This window comes from Hyperoodon ampullatus (genome assembly GCF_949752795.1).
Source record: "Hyperoodon ampullatus genome assembly, chromosome: 6".
Taxonomy (NCBI): domain Eukaryota; kingdom Metazoa; phylum Chordata; class Mammalia; order Artiodactyla; family Ziphiidae; genus Hyperoodon; species Hyperoodon ampullatus.
The window spans coordinates 62,454,122-62,479,363 of NC_136919.1; the positions used below are offsets into that span (position 1 = coordinate 62,454,122).

At 38.5% G+C, this 25,242-nt stretch overlaps 1 protein-coding gene across 1 annotated transcript in view; it reads left to right on the forward strand.

Annotated features, from left to right (window-relative positions):
• Positions 1-24,939, forward strand: part of LOC307054829 (FRAS1-related extracellular matrix protein 1-like) — a gene marked incomplete at both ends in the record, with an annotated part of 39,906 nt that extends 14,967 nt beyond the window's left edge. Inside the window, 10 exons of the mRNA XM_079706708.1 lie at positions 964-1,093; positions 3,649-3,721; positions 10,105-10,254; positions 11,721-11,959; positions 12,654-12,701; positions 12,975-13,139; positions 13,319-13,471; positions 13,885-13,997; positions 22,839-22,924; positions 24,740-24,939. Of these exons, the coding sequence (XP_079562834.1) occupies positions 964-1,093; positions 3,649-3,721; positions 10,105-10,254; positions 11,721-11,959; positions 12,654-12,701; positions 12,975-13,139; positions 13,319-13,471; positions 13,885-13,997; positions 22,839-22,924; positions 24,740-24,939 (1,357 nt within the window). The remainder of the gene's footprint in view (positions 1-963; positions 1,094-3,648; positions 3,722-10,104; positions 10,255-11,720; positions 11,960-12,653; positions 12,702-12,974; positions 13,140-13,318; positions 13,472-13,884; positions 13,998-22,838; positions 22,925-24,739) is intronic.
• Positions 24,940-25,242: the final 303 nt, after the last annotated feature.

Below are 25,242 nucleotides of genomic sequence, written 5' to 3' on the forward strand. Positions count from 1 at the left end.
CACTTCAGGGTAAAGATAAAATTGTAGTCCCCTGCTTGAGCTCAGACTGCAGGAGTCATGAAGAACTTCAGTTGGGAAGAAGAATGGTAGAGAAGGAATAGGACGTTTGGTTTCAGATTTATACTGGGGATTCCATCTCTGCTGTCTGTTAGCTTTGTCATAGCTTTTTGCCTTTGAGGTAGTTATTTAACCTCTCTAAGCTCAGTGTTCTTTTCTGAAGAAAAGAAAAAAAAAAAGTCCCTCTCCATGCCATGAGGATTAAAGAAGTCAGTTTCCATCAAATGTCAGGCTTACTAAATATAGCATGGGAAAAAAGACCACCCTGTATTTAGCAAGTTTATTCAGTTGTATAGCTGCATCCAAGGTACATATTAGCATAGCCCTTTTATACGCACAGAGGAAGGGACAGATAATGCTTTAAAACCCATGCACATTCTAACTCCTAGGCACATCCTCAAAGATATCTTGTTATTAAACTGAACCCAAGTTCAGAGAAGACCTGTGCCTGGAAATGATCTTGTTGTATTGATGAAGGAGGCCAAAAGATAGGAGAGAAGATTTCATATCAATGTCCTTTCCAAAAATGAACGTCTCCTTGAATTTAACACCTGCTCCTTTCCCTTCTGAAGATGCAAGTAGGAGTCCCTTTTCTATCACTAATAATTGTAAGCCCTCTGATAGACTTTTAACCTTATTTCTGCATTTGTAAAATGGAATTCTAATCCGTGCTCTACATCACAGCATTGTTGAGAGCAATAAATGAGACAGTGATAGTAAAAGTTCTTTGTGAACTAAAATGTCCCAAACAAGTGTAAGGAGCTCGTAGCACTGGTGTAGGTTGATGAACCACTTCTGTCTCCCAGTGTGGACCAGTGGTTCAGCCTCCTACCCAGCAGAGGAGCCCCTCAGGCATCCATTATGCATTCCTCATGATTTTCTTTCTTCTTTTCCTTACATGCATAGCTTGGAACTGAAGTGGTCTCGTATCGAGTGGTCACAGACTGAATATGAGGTCTGTGAGAATGTGGGCGTATTGCCCTTGGAAATTACCAGAAAGGGATATTGCATGGACTCGGCCTTTGTGAGTGTAAAGGTAACAACTCTGTCAATTTTCAAGCTAAAACCTCAGTTGCTGGTTGGTGCCTTTGATTATTTCCTTAGAAAAATTCAGAGTGAGTAAGGAAATTTCAAACTGCACGAGTGTTGTACTATTCCCGAGAGTCTAAGTACAAAATCTCCTTGTCCCTCCATCACTTATCTAGGTGCATTAGCTCCTAGATAGAATATTTCTAACCCATTTTTAGTTTTTAAATCTGGTCTTTAACTCTTGAAGTTTGATTTCACAAGGGAGATCTATCCAACCTAGTGAACTTGGGCCAAACTCTGCTTTGGAAAGGAAAGTTGTAGGCAAATGTACGTCCCCAAATGGCTTTCTCTTGGTATGCACCAGGACCATTTCCTGTGGTCTCAGTGGATGAAAAAATCAGGGAACACACCTATCGTAAGCTTCACCCAAGTCATGCAAAATTAAGAGACCATGTATCAATACAGGCACCCTGAAATATAAGGAATTTTCAATAATTATTTTTGGACTACTCACCTGCTATTTCTTTACACTGCCATGGGCCGTGGAGCACAACCTATGGCTTCTAGAATTGAAAGATTTTTTTAGGAGTCACTATAAAAATTGCACTTCAGGTGAATGAGAGCATGAAAATCCTGTACATACGAATGCTGGTGAATGAGCCTGAAAGACTCCCCTCCTCAATCTAAGGAAAAAAGCAGTGATACTAGCTTCTGGGAAAAAATGCCATCTCAGTTAAGTCTCAATTACAATAATAAGTTCAAATCACCCTCACAACCTTGTGCACATAAATTCTACTATATCCAGACTCAGTGTTTATCTTTCTAGTGGGCATAGGGTCTTTTCCCCTGATCTGGGGTGTTTTATTATTGTTAAATCATCAGACAACTGAGTATCCCCTCTACCTTCCCAGTAGATAGTTTATGGAAAAAGAAAGAACCCGCCTGGATGGTTTTCTAATATTCTTCTGGTCCTCCATAAAAAGCACCATATGCTCTAGTCTGGAGTTTTGGGCCACAGAACCATTCACCTTGCCAGGTAGAAACAACAGACGTAGTGTGACGGAACCTTTTGTCTGCTTAAGCTGAGTGCACACAGTGAAGCTGCCAGCTGAGTCTGCAGGCCTTTCGCAAACAGCCGGAGTCCTTCAGGGACCACTCTGCTTACAGCACAGCCTGCTGCTTTAGACTGGAGCTTACTGGCTGCTTGGCTGGGAGGAAGGAAAAGAAAGCACTCTTACCCTACGTTGTTTGCCCTGGTTTGAATCGCACACCTGCACCGGACTGATTTCTGCAGCCACCTTGACTCAGCCCATTCCTTTTCCCACGTAGGATTCTGTAAGCTCAGTGGTGGTAAATACTAGGTAATTGCACGTGCAAGAACCACATGGGGAAATGTAACTCCCTGCATATGGTGGGTACAGGTGTGCAATGGGCTGCCTTTCTGCAGTGAAAGGTTGTTGGGAAGGAGCCTTGGCATTGCGGAGAAAGAACAAATGGGAGCTTAGGAGGCAGTAATCTTCTTGAGCAAAATGTTTCCACTGCAGACCACTGGCAGATGTCAGGGCCTTTGGTTAGAAATGCAGATAATGTCTGAGGCCAAAGAAATAGGAATTTGTAAGTTTTTACTTGTGCCCTTCGTCCCTTTGTAAGAAAGTGAAGGAATAGAGTAACTCACTTTCCCGAACATCTCATTCAAGGACCTCTTTTTCTAACCAGCTGAAGCTTCTTTTTCAAACTCCTTTTCAACCATATTTCAAACTAAATATGTGTTCTTCACACATATTTACGCTCCTCTGGGGGAAGTTAAGGGCACGAGATGTCAGAGCCCTTAAATCACCTCTATTCTTCAGCCCTGGGGGACGGGAAAAAGGGGTCAGCCAATTGTCTCTTTAGACTGGACCAATTTTTTTTTTTTTTTTTTTACACCTTACTTGAAGGAGCTTCTGAAGCCCTTGGTTCTGGGTGTGGATGGCCTTTGTGTGGCTGTTCCCCAGGACTGTCATCCCCACAGAGCCCTCATTCATGTCTGTGAAGAGGAATGGTTTCATCCAGATGCGAAAATGGACCAGACTTGTTTTAGTTCATCTGGTCTAAAGGCTTTCAGTGCCCTGAGCTCGCAGGATAGCTCCAAGCTGGCTGACAGATCAGCACCCCGGCTGTCAGCAGTACCCGCTTTTCCTTCTCTTCACTGCCCTTCTCCCTTTCCTCCAAGGCATTATTTTAGGGCCTGGTTGGGGTAGAGGGAAGGCCATGAAATAAAATATTTGTAACAAAGAGAAATACAGTGTTTAAAATTCACATTACTTTCCCAATAACCAAATCATTTATAAAGGAGAAGAAAAAAATAAAACTAAAGTTTTATGTTTACTTCCATTGATATTAGTCTAGGAAAAAGTTAACTTTAAGGAAGATGGGTCAAAAATGATGTATTATAATTAAAAAAACAATGTTAAAAACAGATTTAAGAGCATGAGTTTAGTCTAGTATGAGATTAGACTAGATGTTTTTTATTACAGAATATTTATTTTTATTAAAAAAAAAGATTTTTTTTTCCCTCTTAAGGTCAACCAAGTGTCAGCTACAGCTGGAAAGGATTTCACTGTGACTCCATCTAAGCTGATTCAGTTTGACCCAGGTACGTTTTGTGTCTACACTCTGTTTCATGTTTTTGTAAGAAAGTCTGGAGATTGTGGAAAAGACAGACTATTATGCAACTTCAGCCAACTAGAAACTCCTCAGGGAACGGGATCACCCCTCTCCCAGAGAGATGAGTTTGTACTTGAGGTTTTGCCCCTCATATTTTATGTTATTACTAGTGAGTATTTATTTTAAATGAGAAGAGAGATCATAACAAAATATATAAAATATTAAAGCAAACATCCAAAAATCCAGAAAAACTGCCATTTAAAAAAATTATTCAGAGGTCTGACACAAAGCTGAAATAATGTAATTGCCTCATATTTTAATGGAAATTTTTTGAATGTTATAGTCATGTGGATTCCTAAAGGGTCATTTCTAAATTATCTCTCTTAGAATAGGCTGATATGAACAGATTCCAGGGGAAATTATTATTTAATTAGATAACACCTGTTTTGTTTTAAGCGTTTGGAAAAATTTTGCTAGGTGCAAAAGGGAACACAAAAGCATGGGGCCTGTTCTCAAGGATGTTCTATCCTGTAAGAAATATAGACATGAAAACAACTCACTAATAGAGTACATTGTGACCCCCAAGGATGTGCCATTGTTCTGGCTAAGGAAAATCCTGAAAGACTTCCTAGGGGACTTGGTAGCAGAAGAAGGGGACTTAAACTGCAGGACAGACATACATTTGGCTAACTGTGCCTTAAGCACCAAGACGGGAGTCATGCCCCCTTTCCCTGGTTTCTGTAGATGGGAACCAGTAGCTCTCCCTCACTGCACTGCATGGTTGTCTCTCTTTCCCTCTGGTATGGAATGGACCTAGATCACCTGTCCAGGAACAAAAGGAAAAGGCCTTGGGCTTCTCTGGTGGTGCAGTGGTTGAGAGTCCGCCTGCCGATGCAGGGGACACAGGTTCGTGCCCCGGTCTGGGAAGATCCCACATGCCACAGAGCGGCTGGGCCCGTGAGCCATGGCTGCTGAGCCTGCGTGTCTGGAGCCTGTGCTCCACAACGGGAAAGGCCACAACAGTGACAGGCCCGCATACCTCAAAAAAAAAAAAAAGAAAAAGAAAAAGGCCTTGAGAAGCAGCCAGGGCATGTGGCTTTCTGCTTCCCTGCAGAGGAAGTGTTCTGCATTCTGAGAACAGGCCATCCAATCAAGACTTTAGCCATTGTCTGCCACTGACACATGAAGTTTTGGGCAAAGGCAAAACAAAATGGCCAGAATACCGTTACCACTCCAAAACTGACAACCTTAATATTAAATGTAGAGGAGACTTCCCTGCTGGCGCAGTGGTTAGCACTCCACGCTCCCAATGTGCAGGGCCTGGATTCAATCCTGCATTGGGGAACTAGATCCTACATGCATGCCACGACTAAGAGTTCACATGCCACAACTAAGTAGCCCACATGCCACAACTAAGGAGCCAGTGAGCCGCAACTAAGGAGCCCGCCTGCCGCAACTAAGACCCAGCACAACCAAAAAAAAAAAAAAAATGTAGAAAAGAAACGCCTTTCTGCAGTTCACCACTAGTTGTATGATGTTTAGTGACTGTATTAGTTTGCTGGGGCTACCCTAATAAAATATCACAAACCTGGTAGCTTAAAAACAAGAATTATTTTTCTAATAGTTCTGGACACTGGAAGTTCAAGATCATGATGTGGGCAGGGTTGATTCCTTCTAAGGGCTGAGAGGGAATCTGTTCCATGCCTCTCTTTCATGCTCTGGTGCTCTGCTGGAATCTCTGGCCTTCCCTGGCTTCTGTTGCATCACCCGATCTCTGCCTTTATCTCCATAGGATGTTCTCCTTGTTTGTGTCTGTGTCCAAATTTCCCCTTTGTATACTGACACCAGTCATAATAGACTAGGAGTCCACTCTACTCTAGTGTGACTCCATCTGAATTACATCTGTAATGCCCTTATTTCCAAGTAAGGTCACATTCTGAGGTACTGAGAGTTAGGACTTAAACATAGGGATTTTTGAGTGACACAACTCAACCTATAACAGAGAGCCTTACATTTGACATGCAACAATCCCGATATTGTTACTGGCCTCCTTCCTGTGATATTTAAGTTTTTGACTTGCATAATTTTGTTCCTCAGACTGACCACCCTTGATGAGAAGAGCTATTCCTGTTATGTATTTGAAGTTTACCCTCAGGTTGCTGCAGGCTCTGGTTCTGATCAACCCTAAGATGAAAGGATTTGATGCATTGGCTCTGTGCTCTTTATGTACTTCATGTTAAGGCAGGTCCAGCCTTTCCTCTTTTCAAGAGGCAAGAGTCCTTGTCATATATCATCTTTATTATTTGAGGTCTGTTTGTCACAAGATCAGAAGTGATTTTGGCTTTTGGTGGATTTTGAGCAGCCCACCAGGTTCTCTGTTTGGATTGATAGGAACTAGAGGATATCACACTGGAGGAGCTCCTAGAAGCTAACTCTTGCAAGCCCCACTGGGTGAGGGAATGCCCATTTGCTTTCAAGAGTTTACATGCTGCTTCCAGTAGATACTAAAGACTTCTGAGCGTCTAAATAGTCATAATTTTAGAGATTATTTAGACTTTTTTTTTTGGCCACGCCGTGCGGCATGCGGGATCTTAATTCCCCAACCAAGGATTGAACCTGTGCCCCCTGCAATGGAAGCGCAAAGTCTTAACCACTGGACCACCAGGGAAGTCCCTATTTAGACATTTTAAGAAAATAAATAAATATAGCTTATAAATGAAAAAGAAACAACACTTGGCTGTTCATTGCTTTGGAACTTATTAGCCAGAAACTGTTTCATAAGCTGATGTCTTCCTTTAGAGAATGTTAGAATTCCCTGTGTCCACAGGTCCTGTAAATACTCATTTACTCCCATCTTGTTCATCCTTGCCTCTTTCAGATCTGGTGTCTTCATCCCCATTCCCACCCCTTTCACCCAAAGCAATCTGTTCATTTCTTTAAAAACACCAGCTTCCATGATTGGTGAGGAAACAGAGTGAGAAATCAAAGACAGTGGAATATCATAGGGTTTGAGAGCCCTTGGAGGGAGCTGAAGAGAAACTGAGGGACTTTTCAGTCTAGTGAGCTACACTCAAGTAAGCTTGCCTTGCAGCTTTGTACCAAACCAAAAGCTAACCCTGACTACTTTGCCTTCTGCTATTGTGAATAGTCTTGAGTCAAAGTGCAGATATTCTTAAGAAAATGATTGTTTTCCTTTAAAATAAGTGTTCTTCAAAGGTTTGCTTCATTCTTAATTGAGACTTCATTGTGCCTGAGTCAAAATGTTTCCCAAAGAACAGCTCTCTAACGTGGCATTTGCTGAAAAACATTGAGAATGTGTCTTTCAATGGTGAAATGTGTTTTGCAGGAAAATATCCAGGAATTAACTCACTCTGTAAAGTGGACTATGTCTGCATAACCTGACACCTCTCTCTCCTCTTCAGCACCTTTTGTTTCATGGGAACAGGGGGCCAGTTCATGCCTTCTGAAATTGTTTATAATCACCGTGATTTCACAAATACTTTGCACCTTGAAGGCTGAAGAGGAAGGAAAAAGAAAAACTAAGAAAGTTCTGATTTCTAATCTCATTAACCTAAAAAAGGAGGTCCTATGTGCATACCTGGTAGACATATAAACAAAGTTGAAATGCAGGCAAACAAATCAAAAGTACTTAAATGAAACGTGGAATAGATCTTCTCTAACCATCTGGTTCTACTTCATAAGGTTTTACAAAAACTTTAAGGTTTTTTGGGGGGTGGGTGGGGCAGTGGGGGGAAGGGATACTATATAATTTATTAAACAGTTCTTAAAATAAGAAGGCAAATGGTTGGGGCTTGGGAAAAATTTTTTTTGTATTGGATTTTTATTTGAATAACGCTTAACTTTATGGGCTTTGAGAGTCAAAACAGCTCTCTGAATATTAAAACCTTAGTATTTATATGCCTTCTTCATTGTCAAGCCTCTTTTCTCTTCATGCCAATTTATTACAACAGCTGCCTACGTGGATTCCCAACTTCTAGGCTCTCTGCTTGTCTGCCTGGGCCCCTAAATCTTCCCACATAATACTTTCAGGTTCATGTTTTTAAGACATCCATTTTCAAGAGCCTTCCCTGTTGCTTGTGGTTTAAAGTCTGAGTCTGACCACGTAGTGTCAAGGGCTCTCTGCAGTCTGGCTACAAAATGCCAGCGCTACCTACCACCTCTCTTGCCTGGCATGACCTCTCTACTCCAGCCAGGTAATCTGCTCAGCCCTCCTGATCAAGGTCTCTGCTTTGCTATCTAACTGACTTTGCTTCTGTTGTTTTCCCATTTCCTCCCAGGTCCTTCCAACTCTGGAGCTCACATACATGTAGTATTTACCATCTATTCTGTATCTCTTGGCAGCTAATTATACACAACCTGGAATAATTGACTTTTCTGGTATTTACATCTTGTCTCTTCAAGAAGGTTTTAAATTCCTTTATGTCAGGGCTTCCTTATGTTATACCTCTAGTATTCTCCCTAGCATCCACCAAAGGCAAGCACATAATCAATACAAAATATATATTTTGATGGACTGATTCATCCAGCCTTGAGGTGGGAGTTATGTAGTTTATATTAAATGCTTCAAATTTTATCTTTGTAAAAACTATGAAAGTAATTGATTTAAGAACTCAGTGGAGGGACTTCCCTGGTGGCGCAGTGGTTAAGAATCCGCCTGCCAATGCAGGGGACACGGGTTCAATCCCTGGTCTGGGAAGATCCCACATGCCACGGAGCAACTAAGCCCGTGCGCCACAACTACTGAGCCTGCGCTGTAGAGCCTGCGAGCCACAACTACTGAAGCCTGTGTGCCTAGAGCCCATGCTCCACAACAAGAGAAGCCACCGCAATGAGAAGCCTATGCACCGCAACGAAGAGCAGCCCCTGCTCGCCGCAACCAGAGAAAGGCCGCGCGCAGCAACAAAGACCCAATGCAGCCAAAAAACAAAAAACAATGAAGGACTAATACATGTTACAACATGGATGAGACTTGAAAACATTTTTTTTTTTAAGTTCAAAAAAAAAAAGAACTCAGTGGATACTGAAAGCTTAACAAATTACCTGTCAGCCTGTTATTTTTAAATAAAATTATTTCAAAGACCCTTAATTTTTCTCTCTAAGTGCAGGCAAGAGTAGGATAAGTGAACAGTTTCCTCTTTCCATTGGATGCTGTTGGGGATTGATGAGACTTTGATTCCATGATGGACTCTATAAACAACATACCTTCAAGAAGGAGGCCATCATCTAGCTAGCACAACTGAGAGGCATAAATCTGTAGAAAACAACCTGCAAGGAGAAAAGAATCCGATTTTCAGATGAGAAGACTAGAAAAAAATGTTTAACTGCTTATATAGATGGGTTTATGGGAATAAAAGCACTCAAATAACCAATGAGTAAATGACACAGAATGAAGTTTCAAAACTTAGTCCTCAAAGGTTAAACCATAAGTTTATCTTTTTCCCCTTAAAACTGAGCCATCTTTCTTCACTAAACAGTACTTTCTTTCTTTCCTGCCAACTCTTTTTCTTCTAAATAAACCCATGGGGGATGCCCTGCTATCCACGTCATGGAAACTGGTCAAGATTTGACAATCTCAGAAGTTTCTTCCACCTTTATTATTTTGTGTTTCTGGGGTTGCTTTGCGTCCCATCTTAGTGGTGACAGGATAGCTGGGGATATGATTGTAACATCAAAACTGTTTTGCATTAAGTTCGCAAAGTTACTGTGAACCAAGCTTGATTGTAACTCGATGAACAGAGGCAGACAGAAAGAGAAAAAAAAAATTGGCTCCATCTATTTCAGGAACCCCCCAGCCTATAAATTCTCTGTAGGAGGATATCAAACTCCTGAGTATTACATCATCAGAAAAAACATTTGTGGGCTAGAAGGATCTCAGGAAGTAGGGCAGCCGATGGAAGCAGCTGTCGTTAGAAATCAATCATTTCTGTGAATAGCATGGAGTACCATCCAATAATCACTTCTGACTGTCTGCATCAACATCTTAAGGTTTTTCAAACTATTAAGATTTAAAGATTGCAGTACTTGTTTATTCTTAAGGAGAGAAGGGGCAGGTCAGGAAAAAATTGTCTTAGATCTCAACTGCTCACCATTTTTTGTTCATCCCTTTCCTAATGCAGCTTGCTTTTTTCGTTACAGTGTTTGCATTTAAAGGGAATCATCATTGTCCAGGAACAAATGTGGTCTTTTAATATTATTTAGGAGAACAGCACGACTTCAGCGAGTTGGTAGCAGTACAATAGCTCACTCAGGCTACTGCAGTCTAGCTGTAGACATGTTAATTAATATATTTCTCTAACACCTAGGTGATTGAAATAGCAATTAAAGAGTAATTAAAATGTTTCCTTTTTGTAGGAATGTCAACTAAGATGTGGAATATAGCAATTACCTATGACGGATTAGAGGAAGATGATGAGGTCTTTGAAGTAATTCTGAACTCCCCCGTGAATGCGGTTCTTGGCACAAAGACAAAAACTGCAGTGAAAATTTTGGACTCAAAAGGAGGTATTCTTTTGATCCTCATCTTGAAATCAGGAGCAGGCCTGGCACTGTAGCTGCTTGCTTTCAACAGCCAGCGTGCTTGATAACACCTTCAAATCAAAATGCTTAATTTCTTGTCAAGAAAGCAACCTCATTCGTGATGTAGGCCCTTTATTCTGGTTTCTGCTTCCTGCGGTTTTCCTCCTGCTAAGAATGCCCGTGTGAGGAAAGCAACAAGTCAGTGCTTCGTTGTTTTTTTCCTCACCCGTTTGTTGTTCTCACCAAGGGGGAAACAATGTTGGTGAGAATCTATCGACAATTATTTTCCCCCAGAGTTTATAGGGCTGTAATTATCTTCCTCTGTTAAAGAGAGCTCTTAAGGCCTAAATTCTGAGTCCCCACTGTAGTGTGACCCCGAAAATTCTGACAGGAAGGAATTGGAGAAAAATAGATGTGAAAGTTGCAGCTGGCTTGGGGATTCAGGAGCAGCTGGAGAATATTAATGAATAACCTTGGGTTGCAGAGCCAAATAGGCCCTGGATAGTATATGCTAAAGAACAACGTGTGAACTAAATAAAATAAAGAGCAGCCCAAAGCTTTGGTGCTCTGACATTTTTCCTGCCAAATACCTTCTACTTATTTGTCTATTTAGCAGTTGACAAGTGTCCAGTTACTATGCTTGGTCTCACCTTCCTATTTTTACACATCATGCCCTACAGGCCGCATGTTTTTCTTACCTGAAATTTATTATCTCCTCTTTCTCATCCTATAATAAAAATAGACACTATCCTCTTTCCTTTACCATAGCATCTCTCCCATACCCCCTTACCTTACCAAATTCATTTCTTTTTCAGTAGAATTTTCTGGTCACATTAAGTACATAAATACATAAAATACACACTTTACACATGAAGTGTAAAGTATCCAGACGAGGCTGCTAGGTTTAGAATTTTTTCATACTAATTGGCAATATTTCTAATCAAAGGAGCTCCATTAAGATTTACTGGATCTTTGTTCTGTAACAGTTAAATGCTCATTTTTATAACTGTTACTTGATTTCACTGACATCTTCAAACAATTCCAGTTTCTACCTCTGGGAGATTGGGGAAAGGATGAACACTTTAAAGTGTTTGTGCAGTGATACTTGATCAGGGAGTAAACCTGATAATATGGAGGAGTTGTATAATATGAAGGGAGGCTATTGCCCAAGTAGATGGGATGATTATAAAATCATGACAGTGATTTTCATCTGTGGTTCGTGAATCAATTTCATGACTTATAGTCACCCTGTAGATGTGCAGAAGGGCACAGCTTTTTTGGATGGACACTGATGAAGAGTAAAGGGGTTTCTGGCAAATGGCAGAAAGGCAACATCTGGTGGGAAAATCATCCATCTGAGTTTAATGACAAGCTGCTCCAGGGACTTTCTCCATGTGATCACTTATCTGTTTGTGTAAAATGAACTGACCTGCCATGTTGTGTGCCTCCAGGACAGTGCCATCCTTCATATGCCTTCAATGCAAACATGCCCAATGCATGGGAGAAGGGCATTTGGAGCCTGCTCTCCCCAGGGGCTTCCTCACGCACCACTTCTGGTTCCTTTCATCCGGAAAGAAGACCCCTTCCATCTTCCAAGCAGCTAGCAGTCGCCAGGGGAGACACCCTGCGGGACTTTGATTCTGAAGATCTTTCTCTAATGAAGCTTAGGACCCAAGCGAATGGCAAAAGAGTAAGGATGGGGACCTCTTTGGTTTTGATGTGTGGAGTGCATACTGAAAGGATCAAAAGCTCTTAATAAGTATTCTGAAACACTGTGGAAGCTGTTCTGGTTCTCACAGTGACTGAGGGCCATGGTGATTTTCACGGTTCCTTATACCATCATGAAGTGCCTTTTGTATACAAATATCATAATGCTGCCCTACTTCATTTACTGTACTGACTGAGGTGATAGATATTCTGACTCATCCATATGATTTCTGCTTTGGTTCCTTTTGTGATCAAGACAGATAGGGAATGACCAGTGACGCTGAAATAGAATGAGATTAAATGATCTACTTGGGTGTGGAAACAATGGCTTTGACATTATCAGCATAGTTTTCTAACCAGGCACACACTCATGGGTGTGCGTGTGTGTGTGTGTGTGTGTGTTTTCTTGGACCTCTGTGTACTGTAGATGTACCAAGAAAATAAGGATTTTTTTCTCTCTAACTGGGACTAAGAATAGATGAGTCAATATTGATAAAGTGCCATTCGGTCCAGTGATTTTATAAAAATTCCAATGATTTAGGCATGGAAAGTCTTAAGAAAAACATATGTTTTAAAATTTTTCAGTCATTAAAAATATCTTATTGGAAGGGTTTTACCCTACTGCTAATTATTATTCAAGTCAATTTTTTTCATATTTTGTTCTCTCTTGATTTCAGGTCCATCCATCCTCTGTTTATAGAAATGGAACAGACATCATCTACAATGTAAGCATAGTCTGAGAGAATTGCTAAATTTCTTGTATTTATGGATACAAAATATTTAGTGAAACTACCTTTCATAACTATTATATTTATGTATTTCTCTTAAAAACATGTTTTGAAATTTGTTTTAGAGGCTTGGGTGGTCAGAAAAAAAAATACACCTTTTATCTTTTTGTTTTGATCCAATTTTTGGATTGCTCATTTTTGCAACAAATGTTTCTGTTTGCTCTCTTGGTGTTTATTTTTTCTTTATTGTTGTTTGTTGATTTCCTCAAGTATCATGGAATGATTTCCCTGAAACTGGAGGATGACAGTTCCTCAACTCACAAAAGTAAGGCCAAAGTATCCATTGTTAGTCAGCCACAAAAGACAGTCAAAGTGGCAGAACTGCCTCAAGCAGATAAGGAGGAATCCACAACCGGCTCACACTTCCCCCAACAGGTATGAAAATCTCTTCACTTCCTATTCACTTTACAACAAGCTGTGTTCTGGGTCATAAAACAGCCTTCAAGCTTGGGGATAGTTGACACAACACAAATGCTACTCAACAAATGATGACCTAAAAGAGGTACAAGTGTGATCAACCTACATCAAGTCTAAATCACCTTTCCTTGCCATAGGACCGTTTGCCCTCATTTCCAAAGAACTGCACACTGGAATTAAAGGGACTCTTCCACTTTGAAGAAAGCCTCCAAAAGCTGTATAAGTGCAATGGAATTGCCTGGAAATCTTGGAGCCCTCACACCAAGGTGGGACACAGGCCGAGCAGCCAAGTACCTTTACTTGCAGCATGTCCCATGATAAGCTGAGAGAGAGGGAGTGCCCTGTCCACTCCTGCTACCTCGGCCTGCTCTGTTACACTTCGAAGGTGAAGAGGAAAAGATGGCCAGTTGGTGTTTTAAAAATCACAAAACACATTAGTTAAGCAATACAATTTGAAAAGATGTTTACTTATTTTATTCAATTATCATAATGTCAAAGTGTAAAATTAAAACACTGCTGACTTTACCAGTGTGTTCCATAAAAAGCCATTGCATTTCTCAAAGTGGAGGATTGGGATTAAGGCTGACCTCCTTTCTGGTGACAAAATTACTCACATTAGGGGACTCATAGGACTCTCTATGCTGAGAACAGACTCTAGATTGTAAAGACCATTATAATGTGAACATGGACAACTATTTTTCAGGTGGAAGATAAATCATGCCCAGCTGGGTGGCACCATCACTTAGGCTACTGCCACTCCTTGATCACAGAGCAGAAGGGCACCTGGATCATAGCCGCCCAAGCTTGCAGGGAACAGTAAGAAACCCTGTTTCACATTTGATTGATGTTTCTTTGCTGATGTTTCTCTGTTTTCTCATGGAACTGTAATGTTGCTTCATTCATTCAAGTGTTGAGTGTCTGATATCTACCTGGCTTTGTTTTAGGAGCTTGGAGGGAGCTCTGTAGTTCAGAATGGATTTGGGCTGACCTTAATAATGTATTTTGACTTAGCTCTTTTATGATAAAACTGTGCCATTGCCACAGTTCTATATTTTTTAACATCTTTATTGGAGTATAATTGCTTTACAATGTTGTGTTAGTTTCTGCTGTGTAACAAAATGAATCAGCTATATGTATACATATATCCCCATATCACAGTTCTGTTTTTTAGACTCTCTATCTTAAACTTTTGGAGAAAGTCAGAAGGAGATTCTCTGAGTCAGCAGTGTTGCAGATTCTATATTTATTAAATAGTAATTCCTGCCCACTGATTTGAAAATACATAGCAATGAAAAGTCTTACAGCATCAGGCCTATAACAGTGTAAGAGGCATTGATGATTATGAAACCAGACGAGTTGGACAAAGGGTGATTGGATAACAGAACACTCAATGAAAGATGACTCGTGGTCAGATAATGACAACAAAATTTATCTAGCTGAGGCGGACTTTAAAAATGCATATGTAACTATCCCTGACCCTCCTTTTTGCCTCCCTGGATATTATCCAAAGCAATGCAATTAGACTAATATGTTCCATGGCTAGAAATTGAGACTAGGTAAATCGCTGGTGGATATCAGTCAGATTTTGCACTTCATCAAATTTTAAAAGTTATGTTCACCTAAAGACACTATTAAGAAAATGAAAGGTTAGACCACATTTGGGAAAAGCTCATCTCAAATCATGTATCTGATAAAGGTGTCAAATCCAGAAAATATAAACATCTCCTACAAATCAATGACAAAAAGACAACCAGATTTTAAAAAAATAGCATATACACTACCAAATGTAAAACCGATAGCTAGTGGGAAGGAGCCACATAGCACAGGGAGATCAGCTCAGTGCTTTGTGACCACCTAGAGGGGTGGGATAGGGAGGGTGGAAGGGAGGGAGACGCAAGAGGGAAGAGATATGGGGATATATGTATATGTATAGCTGATTCACTTTGTTATAAAGCAGAAACTAACACACCATTGTAAAGCAATTATACTCCAATAAAGATGTTAAAAAAAATAGCAATTGACTTAGAGATTTCACAAGTAAAGAGAGACAGTTGGTCAATAAAGACATGAAAAGGTGCCCACCACCATTAGATGTCAGAGAAATGCAAATTAAAACCACAATAAAATACCACTTCACACCCACTAGAATAGTTAAAATCACAAAGACTATGTTGTAGAGCAAATGGAATTCTCATTTATTGTTGGTGGAATTGTAAAATGGTACAACCCCTTTGTAGAACTGTCTTGCAGTTTCTTATAAAGTTACATGCATCTGCCCTGTGACCTAGCAATTCTACTCCTAGGTATTTACCCAAGAGAAATAATAATATATGTTTAAAAAAAAGCACTTACAAGAATTTCATTAGTAACCTTTTTAATAACAGTAGTTTGGGTCATTTGTCTTCTTGTTATTGATTTATAGGAATTGTGTATATTTTCTCCATCAAAAAGGGAATAGACAAATTTTCTTGATAAATTAATTTTTTCTTTAGAATATAGAAACATTATTTTACAAATTTATTTTTTATGGAAGTATAGTTGATTTACAATGTTTCAGGTATACAGCAAGTTACATATATATATGTATATATATTTATATTCTTTTTTCAGATTCTTGTCCATTATCCGTTATTATAAAATATTGAATATAGTTCCCTGTGCTATACAGTAGGTTCTTCTTGTTTATCAGTTTTATATATAATAGTGTGTAGCTGTTAATCCCAAATTCCTGATTTATCCCTCCCCCCCTCTTTTCCCCTTTGGTAACCATGAGTTTGTTTTCTATGTCTGTGAGTCTATTTCTGTTTTGTAAATAAGTTCATTTGTATCATTTTTTTTTCAGATTCTGTACATAAGTGATATCATATGATATTTGTCTTTGTCTTACTTCACTTAGTATGATAATCTCTAGTTGCATCCATGTTGCTATTTCATTCCTTTTTATGGCTGAGTAATATTCCATTGTATATATGTACCATGTGGCTGAGTAATATTCCATTGTATATATATACCATTTCTTCTTTATCCATTCATCTATTGATGCACATTTAGGATGCTTCCATGTCTTTGCTATTGTAAATAGTGCTGCTATGAACACCATGGTTCATGAATCTTTTCACCTTAGAGTTTTCGTCTTTTCCAGATATATGCCCAGTAATGGGACTGCTGGGTTATATGGTAACTCTATTTTTAGTTTTTTAAGGAACCTCCATAGTGGCTGCACCATTTCCATTTCCATTAACAGTATAAGAGGGTTCCTTTTTTCCCCACCCTCTCCAGCATTTATTATTTGTGAGCTTTTTGGTGATGGTCATTCTAACCAGTGTGAGGTGATAACTTATTGTAGTTTTGATTTGCATTTCTCTAATAATTAGCAATCTTGAGCATCTTTTCATGTGTCTGTTGGCCATCTGTATGTCTTCTTTGGAGAAATGTCTATTTAGGTTTCTGCCCATTTTTCAATTGGGTTGTTTGGCTTTTTTTGATACTGATCTGTATAAGCTCTTTATATATTTTGGGAATTAATCCCTGTCAGTAGCATTATTTGCAAATATTTTCTCCCATTCTGTAGGTTGTCTTTTCATTTTGTTATGGTTTCCTTTGCCATGCAAAAGCTTTTAAGTTTAATTAGGTCCCATTTGTTTATTTTTGCTTTTGTTTCCATTATTCTAGGAGACAAATCCAAATATATTGCTGCGATTTATGTGAAAGAGTGTTCTGCCTATGTTTTTCTCTAGGAGTTTTATAGTATCCAGTCTTACATTTAGATATTTAATCCATTTTGAGTTTATTTTTGTATATGGTGTTAGAGAATGTTCTAATTTCATTCTTTTACAGGTAGCTGTCTGATTTTCCCAGCACCACTATTGAACAGACTGTCTTTTCTCCACTGTATATTCTTGTCTCATTTGTCATAGATTAATTGACCATAAGTGCGTGGGTTTATTTCTGGGCTTTCTATCCTGTTGCATTGATCTATGTGTCTGTTTTTGTGCCAGTACCATAGTCTTTTGATTACTATAGCTTTGCAGTATAGTCTGAAGTTAGGGATCGTGATTCCTCGAGCTCCATTCTTCTTTCTCAAGATTGTTTTGGCTATTCAGAGTGTTTTTTGTTTCCATACAAATTAAATTTTGTTGTTGTTGTTCCAGTTCTGTGAAAGATACCATCGGTAATTTGATAGGGATTGCACTGAATCTGTAGATTGTCTTGGGTAGTATGGTCATTTTAACAATATTGATTCTTCCAATCCAAGAACACAGTATAAGTTTCCATCTGTTTGTCATCTTCAGTTTCTTTCATCACCATCTCATAGTTCTCTAAGTACAGGTCTTTTGCCTCATTAGGTATTCCTAAGTATTTTATTCTTTTTGATGCAATAATAAATGGGATTATTGCCTTAGTTTCTCTTCCTGTTATTTTGTTGTTAGTGTATAGAAATACAACAGATTTGGGTAATTAGATGGATCAGTAAAATAAAAAAGATACTGGGGGCTTCCCTGGTGGCGCAGTGGTTGAGAGTCTGCCTGCCAATGCAGGGGACACGGGTTCGTGCCCCGGTCCAGGAAGATCCCACATGCCGCAGAGCAGCTGGGTCCGAGAGCCATGGCCGCTGAGCCTGCACTCCGCAACGGGAGAGGCCACAACAGTGAGAGGCCCGCGTACCACAAAAAAAAAAAAAAAAAAAAAGATATTGGGCTACTAATACAGGGTTGTCAAAATGAAGACATCAACAATATTACCTTAAATTGCCATTATTTCATAAGAAATGTTTTTTGACACCAAAAACCTAGAAGATCATAATCTCAGAATAATGGTATTAAGAAATACATAAATAGGTATTTTGTTCTGCAGTAAACTATTATAAAATCCAGTATAATAGTGATGGAAATTTTCTATCTCCCCTATTAATTCAAGAGGATTAGTGATCATATATAGCAGATCAAACATTATGTTATAAGCAGCTTCAGAACTAATTTTTTCGTATCATTGTGAAGTTAATTTTATAAACCTCTGGTTTCAGGGAATTGTTTTAACTGTAGTACTGAGACTTTTTTTAGATGTAAAACTGAGAAAGCTTTCAGAACAAGAGAAAGTTTTCAGGGGGCAACTGGAGTTTTTCCATCATATTTTAGAGAGTGATATTATGTATCTATCAGTAATATAAACTATTTTGACTTACATGTTATGTATTTACCATATTGATCCAGAAATTAAAGCATTTATCAAACACCATTTCTGATGGTATTCCAGGGTGTTTAAGAGGTAAAATATATTTGGTGTGAGATTTTTTTTTTTCTAAATTAATCAGTTTATTGTTAGGAAGATTGTTCTTTTTTTTTTTTTTTAATAAATTTATTTATTTATTTTTGGCTGTGTTGGGTCTTCGTTTCTGTGTGAGGGCTTTCTCTAGTTGTGGCAAGCGTGGGCTACTCTTCATCGTGGTGCGGGGGCCACTCTTCATCGTGGTACGCGGGCCTCTCACTGTCGCGGCCTCTCTTGTTGCGGAGCACAGGCTCCAGACGCGCAGGCTCAGTAGTTGTGGCTCACGGGCCCAGTTGCTCCACGGCATGTGGGATCTTCCCAGACCAGGGCTCGAATCCGTGTCCCCTGCATTGGCAGGCAGATTCTCAACCACTGCGCCACCAGGGAAGCCCGAGATTTTAAAAATATCATAAAAAGCTTCTAATTTTCAAATTTTAGGTGAAAAAAGGCTATGAATATTTGACCTGATGGCTTTTGTATGATACTTCAATATGCATTTTATTTCAAATCATAAGAATGATTATCCCAAGAACAGTTAATACTAGTTACAGGCATTCCAGCAAATGCCTAGCAGCAGATTAAAAGCAAACTAAAACAAGAATAAAAGATCTGCACATTCTTTTGGATCAGTCATTTTAAGAGAAACACTTTTGGATGACAAGGCCACCTCCTCAGTATAATTTTTCTCTGAACCCCAAGACCTCCCCTGTCATTCAACATGTTTTCATTCATTCTATGGGCCTCTCTGCTTCCCTTCACCCATTACTTTTCAGGTTCATTTAGTCCTCTTCTCCAACCTCTTTCCCTTGAAAAATAAATATTCCTCTGGGAATTATCGATTCCTTCTGTGATGTAAAATTAATAGTTTCAACATTTTGTAATCTGGCTATTTACCTTCTCATGAATATTTTTAGGAGATGGTTTTAGATTCTATAATTAGAATTAATATGCATCTAGAGTGTTTTTATTTCGTCTCAGGGACCATTTTTCATTTCTAGGTTATGTTTCCTCAGGCTCCCTTGCTACCTGATGGTCCTTTACATATGGTCATTTACAACACCCGTGTTTCAAGAAGAACAGCAAATTTTACTCTATCCTTTGTCCTTAATCAGATTGCTAACTCAACTCAATCTTTATCTCCAATCTCCTTTGCTCCCCATTGGTGTTTTATTATTTTTCTAGCCCAGAGGAGCCAGACTCCTAGATTAGGTATTTCTTGAATTTACATACTGTAATCTCATCTGCTCATTTCCTTAGGCAGTCATTGTACATTTGGTAATTCTATTATTATAGATCATTATCTATGAAACCATTTTGCTTTCCCACAGGAGTGTCTGGAACCCCTGCTGACCTCTCCTTAAAGATTTAGTCTAAAATACATCTATATTTAATCAAAAAGTTTCAAAGAAGTAGATGTTTATTTCTGTAGCTGAAAAAATTAAGGTTTCTGTTCTTAATACTACACTTTGAATGCCTTCAACTTTCAGAGCTGTCAAAAGATTTTTATTTGTGTGTGTCTCTATATTTTATTTTTATATCTCTATAATATATACATATCTATATAGTTAATATTCTCTATTTTATTTGTATATGGGTATAAAAGAAAATGAATGGTATTTTTATAAAATAATCATCATACAAATGCCTAAATATTTCTTTTTGTAAATAACTATGGTCTAACATTTTACCTAGCCTAAACACAGCTGTTTTCCCCTCTTTGCTCTTTTGGGACTTTTTGCTTCTCATAGCATCAAAAAGGAAATCAAACTTGTACTTGACCAGCTAAAATGGATTTTACAAAGTATCTTTTAAAGATAGTTTCAAGGATCTTAAAGCAGGAGAAGATGTTAAATATCCTTGAATAAAACCTGTTCCTTCCTGATAAAGACATTGAGGCGGAAATTACATCCATAAGGAAATTGGGGACAGAGCAGGAAGTGGAACCCAGGTGTCCCACATTCTGTCTAATACACCACATTGACTGAAGCAGCCCCTCAAGCCCTCCCTCAGTCTATATTTTATACACATTTCATATTCCATGTTCTAAACCCGCAGCACATCAGAATTACCATATTGGATGTGAGAGAGAGGGGAGAAAAATTGGCTATCATATCTGCTGTAACTGTCAGACAGGAGCTGACAGTAAGTAGTAAAGTCAGAACCAAGTCACACAACCCAAATCCGGCAGCCCAAGGACATTCAGAGAAGTGGGAAAGAGCCTACGTATCTCAGAAGGCCCAGAAGTCACCACTGCATCATACAAAACTAAACTACTGTATTAGTAGGAAAAAAATCATTAAGAGACAGGTTAGATTATGTTCACTCTACGTGATCTGGAAAAGCAGAGAAATGAATCTAAAGTTTGGAAAGATACAGGCAAAATGAAAAAAAATTAAACAGTCTAAACTTGTGACAGGTATGTATTACTAATGATGTTTCCTGCTTTTAAAAATATCAGTAGATATTAACCAGGCAAGAAGATCAAGGTGATTTTGTTTGTTTCTTTTTTTTTTTTTTTTGAGACTTTCTGTATTAGAAAAAGAAGAAAAGAAAAAAAATAATTATTTATTGGCTTTTTACTTAAAGCATTTTAAAGAGCTTTTAATGAACACTGTTGGGGAATTAGATAGAATCAAATATTGCTTATAGGAATAATTCAGCTAGCTGCGAAAACAATTCATAAGGAATTCTTATGCCTGTTAAGAGTGTCTGTCATCAAAAAGACAAGAGATAACAAACACTGGCAAGGATGTGGAGAAAAGGAAACCTGTGTAAACTGTTGGTAGGATTGTAAAATGGTGCAGCCACTATGGAAAACAGTATTGAGGCCCCTCAAAAGTTAAAAATTGAACTACCATATGACCCAGCAATTCCTCGTCTGGGAATATGTCTGAAGGGAATGAAAATACTATGTCAAAATGTATCTGCACCCCCATGTTTATAACAGCATTTTTTACAACAGCCAAGACATGGAAATGACCCAGGTGTCCATCAACAGATGAACAGATAAAGAAATTGTGGCACACACGTGTGCGCATGTGTGCACACACACACACACACACACACACAGGAATATTATTCAGCCATAAAAATAAGGAAATCCTGCCAATTGGGACAACACGAGTGGACCTTGAGGGCATTATGCTAAGTGAAATAAGTCAGACAGAGAAAGACAAATAATATATGATCTCACTTACATGTGGAATCTAAAAACAAAAAGTCATAGAAAAAGAGATCAGATTTGTGGTTACCAGAGGTGAGGGATGTGAGGTAGGAGAGTTAGATGAAGGTAATCAAAAGACATAAACTTCCAGTTATAAGTAAATACAGGGGATGTAATGTATAACATGATGACTATTTTTTTTTTTTTTTTTTTTTTTTTGTGGTATGTGGGCCTCTCACTGCCGTGGCCTCTCCCGCCGCAGAGCACAGGCTCCGGACGCGCAGGCTCAGCGGCCATGGCTCACGGGCCCAGCCGCTCCGCAGCACGCGGGGTCCTCCCGGACCGGGGCACGAACCCATGCCCCCTGCATCGGCAGGCGGACTCCCAACCACTGCGCCACCAGGGAAGCCCAACATGATGACTATTGTTAACACTGCTGGTGGTAGATTTGAAAGTTGTTTAGAGAGTGAATTCCAAGAGTTCTCATCACAAGGAGAAAAGCATTTTTTTCTTTTCTTTTCTTTTTTGTAACTGTATGAAATGATGGGTGTTAACTAAACATATCGTGGTAATCAAAGTTCACTATATATGTAAGTCAAGTCATTATGCTGTATACCTTAAACGTATTAAAAAATAGAATTATATTTTGGGGAAAATGTTTATATATATTTGTAAGAACAGGTGCTTTTACTTTTGTACAACATACGAAGGTTTGACAGTGAGGCTGAGCCTGTTTCTCTGGGTGGGAAGAAAGAGTCACAAATATTGGGGTATTTGACTAGACACACAAAGCTCAAAATGTCGGCTTCAAGTAATTTTATCCGAATAGTTTGGGTTACCTCACTGGTCAAATTAACTGGGAAATTGCCAAATTTATGCCATTTAGAGATAAACTTCCCATGAGAAGAGTCATTTTTTGTCATTAAGTAATTAATCTATATAAGTAAGCAGTTGCTGATTTTCTCAAAAGATGTTTAAAACCCATTGAATTTGTGCTTTAAAGCCCAGATATTATAATACAATATCACTTTCTTTTCTGTTACCTACCCCACCCTGCAGATACTCATTAATATAAAAAAATAGAGTATTAAAATCTTAGAAAGTTCTTTCTACATACATAGCTTTTTTTCTATTTTAAACTATCTTTGATTTCCATTATGCATTTCACATCAGCAGAAATGTTGAACTCCTTGTCACTGACACTCTCATTTTCGTGTGTTTGCACCTAGTCACCTGGGCAGCCTTGTAACTGTCCTCTCCAGGCAGCATATGCAATGGCTTTGGGACATCAGTGGAAGAAAGCCCTTTTGGATAGGCAAGTATCCGCGCTGCCCTGAGGGGGAAGGCAAGAACGCGAAGAGAACGTCTGCCTTCCATAGTCCAAATAATTGTGGTTTACAATAATAAGCAATGGTTAGACAGTTGGACAGCCTGTCTTTTAAAACTCATCTTAATTACATAATACTTTCATTTATAGGCATCTGTCTCCAAGAAATAATGTGGAATGTGATTCAATTTATAAGTAAGAGAATTTTTAAAATGTTATTTCTAAAGGTAAAAAATTAGAAACAGTTGTAAATAGGGGATGGTGAAATAAATTATAGTATAGCCATATGAAAGAGTATTTAATATCGAATGCTTTTGTAAGGCATCAAATATTAAAGACATGACAAAATGCCTTATGTTTATGAGTTCATTCAATGTTGAATACATATTGTATATAAAATATGTAATGCACTGCATTTGTGGCAAGGTGCTAAGTGAAAAAGCACTGTCTACAGCCATATGAAGCATGAAATAATTTAGAATAAAAAAGAAGTGTATATATGTGTGATATACATACATATATACTTATATGTATAGACATAAAAAGAAATAAGCCAAAAAGTTAGAAATTTTTTTGTGTCTCCAGTTAAGAATTATAGATGATCTTAATTTTATCCTTTGTTTTCTGAAGTTTTAATATTTTCTACAGTTTTAACAGTAATACAAATCTTTTCAAGCCAGTTTAGAAATAGAATTCTTAGGGTGCACTGAAGTCACTATTCTCACCATCTCTCCTTAAAGGTATTGTATTTCAGGGAATTATAATAAATACACTCTTGGCTTCTCAAAATCTCTGTAATACTCAGTGAGTGTCTAATTCTGAAATCATCTGAGAGTATTAAATTAAGGCTGGAAGATAAATTTTCTATATGTCCACAATGACTGATGTCAAGGCTCTATCCCCAAAAAGTTCTTGGGCATAGCATCATCTGATCAATAATTCAAACAAACAGTCCAGAGGAGACAGTCATTCCCAACCAAAAATACTTCATTTTATTCTACCCCAAAATATAGAATGAGAACCAGTGGGGAGAGGGTTACATGCTATGTAACAAAGACTGTTTTCATGGTCAAATTTGGTTTGGGAGCTGCCAGTCCATCCTATTGCAGAGGATTCTTTTCTCATTCTATTATTTTTATTTCTATTCTGAAAGACAGGAGGAGGAATGCTTCTTTAAGAAAAATTACAAGAGCTTTACAACATTGAAGTGTAATTTTCAAAAAACTGCCAGTGGGAGTAGAGAGACAAGTTGAGAAAAGCTGCTTTTTATTAGAACTGTAGCAGATTGAAAAAACCTTAAGCTCCAGACTAAAAATAATACTTAGTAAGCTACTTTCAAATATGAAAACCGAGACATTTAAATCGTGAGGAAGAAGAATAGACAAGAGTGTGATAGGAGTTCTGCCTGTAGGATACTATGAATAATAATTGCCATTTATTAAACACTTATATGTCTGAGCTTTATATGTGTTATCGTTTTAATCCTCAAAACAGGCTTAGATATATTTAGATATACACTTCTGAGATGAGAAAACTAAAACTCAGAGAACTCAGAGAGGTTAAATAACCTGCTCAAGGATGTTCAACTAGCAAGTGGTGGAGCTAGGATTTGGATTCCAATCTGCCTGACCCCAAAGCCTTATGTTCTCACTTGTGTCTTATAGGATTCCCAGGTCCTAGTCCTTGTTTTAGAACGTAGGCTTACATTTATATGTGATTACGTAACTTTGAATAACAGGTTGATATGATGTCCAATTGTAAATGTAATAAAATCCTATGGCACACTTCTTTGGTTCACATTAGGTTTGAACGACCAAGTGCATGCTGGCCACTGGGAGTGGATCGGCGGTGAACCTGTGACCTTCACCAACTGGAGGAGAGGGCCTCCTCAACGTTCAAAGCCTGGCAAGAACTGTGTTTTGGTTCAAAGACAAGGAAAATGGCAAACAAAGGACTGTAAGAAGGGCAAATCTCACAATTATATGTGCTCCAGGAAACTCTAAATGTAACTGGCCCTACAGGTGCCCACTTGGGATTTCTTACCTATTTATTTCCAGGATTTGTGCACATGGCTCAATAGAAAACAGGGTGTCATGACTGACTGGTACATTTTTTTTTATCATAATGTTTGAAGGATTCTATCTAGTAAAGAAGAAACACAGTTAAATAGTTCCAGGAAGATTGATAAATGAATATTTCTTATAGGAACAGATAAAATTTTTGCATCTCAATACCTTCCAAAATAAAACCCCAAGTATTATATGGCACAAGATTTGATTATTCTGGAGACCTCACCCCATATTTCA